Source organism: Ricinus communis, chromosome 3, assembly GCF_019578655.1.
Source record: "Ricinus communis isolate WT05 ecotype wild-type chromosome 3, ASM1957865v1, whole genome shotgun sequence".
Taxonomy (NCBI): domain Eukaryota; kingdom Viridiplantae; phylum Streptophyta; class Magnoliopsida; order Malpighiales; family Euphorbiaceae; genus Ricinus; species Ricinus communis.
Window position 1 is genome coordinate 4,568,324 of NC_063258.1, and position 7,410 is coordinate 4,575,733.

At 33.1% G+C, this 7,410-nt stretch overlaps 1 protein-coding gene across 1 annotated transcript; it reads left to right on the plus strand.

Annotated features, from left to right (window-relative positions):
• Positions 1-5,339: 5,339 nt before the first annotated feature.
• On the plus strand, positions 5,340-6,741 carry LOC8273698 (chlorophyll a-b binding protein CP24 10A, chloroplastic). The gene is made up of 2 exons (XM_002533469.4): positions 5,340-5,704; positions 6,049-6,741. The coding sequence occupies exons 1-2, from the start codon at positions 5,484-5,486 to the stop codon at positions 6,596-6,598; spliced, it is 771 nt and encodes a 256-aa protein (XP_002533515.1). The 5' UTR covers positions 5,340-5,483; the 3' UTR covers positions 6,599-6,741.
• Positions 6,742-7,410: the final 669 nt, after the last annotated feature.

Below are 7,410 nucleotides of genomic sequence, written 5' to 3' on the forward strand. Positions count from 1 at the left end.
TATTATTGGGTTTAATTTGAAATGATTTAATGAAAAATTTAATATTAATCAAATAAATGAGTTATTTTCTATACCCAATTAGTTTGAAATTATTCAAGTAAATTATTTGAGAAATGATTATATTTTGGCTATTCAAATTTTCCCAAATGCATATTTATATAAGTAAAATTATATATTGGAAAATTTTGGAAGAAATTATAAAGGATGTTTTTATAAAAGAATTTTGGAAAAAAATTTGTATTATAATTGATTAGTAGTATTAAATTTTAAGTTGGAAATTGATTATTTAATTTAATTTAATTGTGTGTTAGGACTAAATTGGAAATTTATTTTAGAATAAGGATTGAAAGTATAATGTTATTTTTATGGGGTTTTAATGGAAATTTGTGAGTTTGGTATTTTTGTAAATAAATATGTCGGTCAGGGGTATTTTTGTAATTGTGTATTTTCAATAATTCGGATTTGCCCCAAATTAAATAGTTAGGGGCTTAATTGAAAGGCTAAAAAGAAGTTTGGGGGTTAAATTGGAATTTTGATGGATGGAATTGTAAGTAATTAAGAAGTTGAGGGACCAAATTGTAATAAGAAAAAGTTCAGGGGTCAAATGTCGATATTGAAAGGAATGGGATCGGGGAGAGAGAAAGTAGATCGGGAGAGAGAGAGAGAGGGTGATGGCCGAAGAAGAAGAGGAGGAAGGCGGCGGCGTCGGTGGCGGTTGGTGGCCGTCGCGTGGCGGAGAACGACAGTCTGGCGGAAATCGCGTAGGAGCAGCGGCCGAGGGCCGTTCGGCCGTGTGGCGGAGTCGAGTGGCGATCGGCTCCCTCTGGCAAGGGCTCTCTTTGGCAAAGCACTGTGGTGGCCGGGAGACGGAAGATCCGGTGGAGAGAGAAAGTAGGGGGCAGCCGCGTTTTTCTTCCGTGAGCTCCGTGAGGATGGACGATCGGAGGACGTATCCCGACTCTCTCAAGCTCGTGATTGCACCGGTTTCGTGGCGATCGGGCTTCGTTTGCGAATCGACGGTCGAGATCGTCCGCAAATCTCTCCGGATGATCGGGTGCCAGATCGAAAAATCGAAAGCAGGGATCGTCATCAGCGCGTCGTTGTGAGTCCGATGGTGTGTTCGGATCGTCGATCGGACTCCGGCGGCGGAGTCGAGTCGACCGAGCGATCGAGCGTCTCGATTGTCAGTTCGTTCGGCTCGCTCCTACCGAGGCACCGGAGCAGAGCTAGGAGGTCGCCAAACCTGTGAGTTAAAGTCACTTAATCGTTGCACTATTGCTAAGTCTGAATTTAATATGTTATTTTGAAAGTTTATGCATAATATGGTTATTAGTATCGCAACATAAATAACTTCACTGGATTATTGAAGATAATATAAATATTATTATTAGTAATGTTATAATAATATCAAATATTATCAGTTTTCCACATGAGTTGCATGATGTCTTACTTTAAAATTGTTAATCGTTATTTTGATATAGTTGAATGACTTCTTTAGACAATAATATTTATTAAATGTGGTGATTGCGATTTGGGAAATGTGGCTTGTAGAACATGCCACTTTGATGGGTTACATCAGATCGCGCACGGTAATGATCATGGACATGTAATAAGATATTTATGGGTTTGCCTTGGTCGAGCATGGCTCTCTGGGCTGATTTGAGTAAATTGTCGGAGGTAAGGTCCCTAGTCGAGCATTGCTCTCAGCTTATTTGGAATTCAAGTGTTCGACCGGAGGTAAGGTCCCCGGTCGAGCATTGCTCTCCGGGCGCCAGTCTTATTGGATTAAGAGAGCCAAAATGGTCATAGAATTTGGGGTTAGGGTTCTCTTGAGCCACTCGTCCCGTAAAAGTAAAAATATATTTTTATTTATTCATTTATTTATTTATTATGGTATGATTATAATATGGATTGTATTTACGTGCATGGTTGATATATTGATTCGAATGATTAATATTTTCCCGTGAAGAAAGTAATAGGGCATGATTATAATGTGATTTGTATTTACGAGCATGGTTTGATATACCGATTTGAATAATCTATATTTTCCGAGAAGAATGCAATAGTCCCCGAGATTATTTGATTTTAACTCACTCTCTAGACCGGTCTCATTTCTTATTTTGATTCGTGACCGTTAGTCCTCTTGCGACTCTTATTCAGTAACCCGACTCCTTCATCATCGGGTGATGTATTTGATTTGGTATGTAAACTGGTAAATCTTAGATTCTCCGCAGTAGTAATAGTAGATGTGTCAGTTGTAAATTTTCGAGTTTCAGTCTCGCCTAGTTCTTCCGCGGGCAGATTAAATTATGTAAAATGTAGCATTTAAGATAATTTGTGGCTTTAATAATATTAATTTGAGATGAGATTTGTTTAAATCAGTGAGTGTCAGGCTTACTATGGGTTTCGGTGGCCTTAAGCCTACCTATTCCCTAGTGCCGGTCACGGGCCCACGGGTGGGGTCGTGACACTTCCCAAGGCTGCCGGCAGGGATTCTCACAGCAAGGAAGGTCGCTCTCAGATTTTTTGAGGGTGGGGAGTCCTTTCTAGTGTCGTTCTGCCGAAAGGACACCGACAAGAGGCCGAACGACGAAGGCAACCCCTTTTTTCTTCGGTCGGTATCGGTAGAAGGGAGGAAGGAGAAGGAGGACTGCTGGACGACAACGAGCGGAGCGGCGTAGGTCGGGAGGGAGGAAAGACAACCGATGAGAGGGAGGGAAGGGGAAAGGAAGAGAGAAAGGAAAGGAGGAGAGATAGGAGGGGAAGGAAAGGGAGAAGAGAAAAGGAAAGGATAGAGGAAAGAAAAAGGGGAAAAAAGAAAATTTTTTTTTATATATATATATAATTATTATTATTTATTTTTTGAAAAATACTAGATATTACAGGTAATCAGTCTTCAATTAGTTAAGCATCCAATTATCAATTTACTATTCAATTATAGGATGTCTAATAGATGAAATCCAAACTCTAGGCTTTCTAAATAATGTTTATTTGTATTTATTTAGTTTAATTACTTTAGTTAATATCTTAATAAATTTTCATCTCTACACACTCTATATTACTTGTTAGAAATTGGTACACTTGCGAATTTTACCCAACAATAAGAACATATTTTCTAAATCTATATACGAGGGAATTACAAAAAATCCTATGATGAAAGTTGTTGTTCCTCCCAAGTCTTACAGAATTGAGGTGGTCAAAATCTCAGTGAGGGTTATGAGTAATTAAAAAAAAATATTACTTCTCAAAATCAAATTAGACTAAATTGACCAAAAATTAAATTTTGGAGTCGAAACTGAACAGATTACAAATTTTAGAGACTAAATTGTAAAGATCTCTAAAGTTAGCCAACCTAGAGCCAATCGGCTCTATGTACAACCGATCGGCTCTACACAGTGCCGATTGGCCTAAAATTTACAACTTGAATTTTAATATCGTTTTTTGGTACAAATGGCTATCGGCTCTAAAAAAAATAAATTAAAATTATCTACAAATAGCTTCATTTTCGTGTATTATATATTTTAACTTACATAGTGTTTGGTTGAAATCCATACAATTTATGAAATTCAAGTACAAATTTAAAATTTTTATGCTTTAAATGAAGTTAATGTTAATTTACTATTTTACATAATCAAATTTGTGTGGAATTGATTATATCTAAACTAAATTTTAATAAAATAGATAGAATTTTCAAATGAATTCTACATTAGTATTAATACGTTTCATAATACTAAAATTTCTCTTTCAACTTTATCATTTCTATTTTATTTTTTCTTTCATATCTATTTTCTTAAATAAAATAAAATGAATTCTTTTATGGATTCAATCAAACATAGCATTAATATTTTTTTTATATAATTAAACTCTTAATTTGACTTTTATTTAGCATTTGGTGCACTACACACCATTTAAGGCACACATGGCTGAAATTTGAATTATTTAGATATTGATATTTTGTTTATATATTACACAATTATTATTATTATTATTATTTAAAATAATTATTTTTATATATATAAGAAAAAATTCAAAATATTTTAACATTGTCTTTTTAATAAATATTTATAATATTTTAAAATTTTATTAACATAATAATTCTAGCAATTATTTTGAGATATTTATTAACTAATATATTTATTATATATAAAAATAATGATTTTTAAGATGAGAATTATTGTTAATTATGAAATTAATTTATTAATTAATACAACATTAAAAATTTAATAAAATATCATCTTTAGAATTAAAATTATTCATAACTAGAAGAATAATTTATTAGATAATATATTAATTATAGAAAACACATAAAAGTTAAACATTATCATAATACTTATAAAAAACATATACTGAAGAAAACTTTATCTCTTGACTCATTAATTATATAATTAATAAGCTGTCTTTTTAATTTAAAATTATTATATAATCAGCAAATTAGTTTATTAATTATATAATATTTTAAATATAATTAAAATGCTACTGTGTAGAATTATAATTTTTTATAAAGTAGTTTATTTATTAATAAATAATTTAAAAATCATAATTTATATATCAACTTAGATCTCATGTGTTAAAATAAATATTCATATTAAAAAAAATTCATTTGTCAAAACAATAACACATAACAAAACAATTTAAGTTACAGAATTCATATATATATAAAATAAGCTATGATAATTACATGGTAATCACAATAACTAAAAATCATGAAATTAATATAATGAAATAATCATTTTAAACACGAGTTATTTTATCAACTCATTAATAAATCAGTTTGTAAATTCAAATAAACCGAGCACTAAATTCGAACTCGATTAAACTCAATCCATTTATCTTTCACCAACAAACTGAAACAAGATCAAATCAAATTTCAAATAACTCACCAAAAGCTTGACTTATTTGTAGCCTTAATTAGATGAAACCTCTATAAATAGCTAATCTTATTACTACTTTGATTATAATTTATTTATTTTATTTAAAAAATTGAAACTGCAGTTCTTTTGTTAACGCAATAATTCTAACAAATATAAAAATTATATATAAAAAATTTATACTACTTATACATCAACGATAAATACATATATTAAAAAATTATATACATATATATGAAATTGATTTATTATATAATTTCTGAATGGATAGAGGCATACTATGAATATCCTATCAGAATCTGATGTATATGTTGGTAATAAATGAAGTAGAAATAAGAAAACCAAAGGAGACCCAACACGTGTTTGGAGACAACAAGAGGATGCGGATGGAGCTCAACTTCTGATTGGCCCGAAATCTATCCACCTTCCATTCTCAGATTACCTCTTCAGATTTTCATTATCCTACTTGGCTCCTTACAGAACCATCTTTTAGATTCTCCACTTTCTTTATCAATCACTCGCACACCCTTAAAAATCACCCAACATCAAGTCTCTCTATTTTTCCAAGAAAACCCAGCCTTCAAAGAAGAAGAAGAAGAAGAAGAAGAAATAAACATGGCTGCTGCTACTTCTGGTGCTGTGCTTAATGGATTGGGTTCTTCTTTCTTGCGTGGTCCGAAAAGAAGCCATGCTTTGTTGAGTGCTATTGGAGCCAACAGAACGGCTTCTGGTGCTTCTACCAAGTTTGTGGTTATGGCTGCTCAACCTAAGAAATCTTGGATCCCTGCTGTCAAAGGTGGTGGCAATTTCATTGACCCTGAGTGGCTCGATGGCTCGTAAGTTATTTTATTTTCCTTTCTCTGAGTATATAAACATAGATTAGCTTGCTTGATTTATACATTTTACATGTAAATATACTAGCAAATGGGATTAAAATAGAATATGGTGATAGATATAGTGTCTAATTTGTCCCTTCGTAGAGCTAAAATTTATTGGTTCATAGGAGTTATTATTAAGGATTCAAATCCTGACAGTTCCAATGTACCTAAATATATGTTTTATCAGAAATTAGTACATTTACAAGTAATATGGGAGACAATTCTCACATTATTATTACTATTGGATCTTGAATTTTTCTATAATACAATGTCTCTCAAGTATACTTACTGTAAAACTGCAGACTTCCAGGGGACTATGGTTTCGACCCACTAGGGCTAGGCAAGGACCCAGCATTTCTCAAGTGGTACAGAGAAGCAGAGCTCATCCATGGCAGATGGGCTATGGCTGCAGTGATTGGAATTTTCGTAGGCCAAGCATGGAGTGGCATCCCTTGGTTTGAGGCCGGAGCTGACCCTGGTGCCATTGCACCTTTCTCCTTCGGCTCTCTATTGGGCACTCAGCTTATCCTGATGGGATGGGTAGAGAGCAAGAGGTGGGTAGATTTCTTCAACCCAGATTCACAATCAGTAGAATGGGCAACTCCATGGTCAAGAACATCAGAGAACTTTGCGAATGCAACTGGTGAGCAAGGATATCCAGGAGGAAAGTTCTTTGATCCACTGGGATTTGCAGGGACTCTGAAAGATGGTGTCTACATTCCTGATGTGGAGAAACTTGAAAGACTAAAAGTAGCAGAGATCAAGCATGCTAGACTAGCAATGCTTGCCATGTTGATCTTTTACTTTGAAGCTGGTCAGGGTAAGACTCCTCTTGGTGCTCTTGGGTTGTAAAATCTTATGATGAGATAAAAGTTTATATGAACTTGTGAATGTAGATATAATTCTAATCAATTTAGAGGACAAGAAGAAATGTGTTACTTAAGAGCCATTATGAGTTCCCACAGGGATAATTCAAATTCTTTTGGCTTGGTTTCTGTTGTGTGCTATTTATGCTCCATTTCTTTCTTTTCACTAGCTTACAACTGCTACTATTAATGAAAAATATGTCACATTTAAATAATAATAATAATAATAATAATGATAAAACAAAATATTCATTTTTTTCATTTGGATTCCAAATTTGAGTTGATTTCAGAGTCTGAACTAAAAGAGACAAATAAAGAAAGAAAATGGTGTGAAGCAGGACTAATTGCTTCAGGATCACAAAATGCTAGACCTCCATTGCTTCAGGAATATATCTTGTATAGATTAATAGAGAAGCTTGTCATCAAGGAGAGAGAACTCCCGTCTCCTCAGCCATTAAAGTATATCATAAATGTAAGACTTCCTTAGTTTCAGAAATTTATCTTGTATGGATTTTTCTAAAGGAGCTTGTTATCAAATGAAATTAGTTCATCATCTTAGCCACAGAAGTAGATGTTTTGCTAGATAATGAGACTTCTTCTGTATTAGAATCATGCATGCAGTTTTTAATTGATGGGAGCAGCCTAGAGTTGCACGGAAACTCTAAAATAGGTTACATTTTCTTCAGAAACTCTTCGTGCACAATTTCAAAAACTCCAAAAATTATTTTCTATTATCTTTTATATTTTTTATTTACTTTTAAAAATTCTAAAATACTTTTTAAAGAAAATTTGTCTATT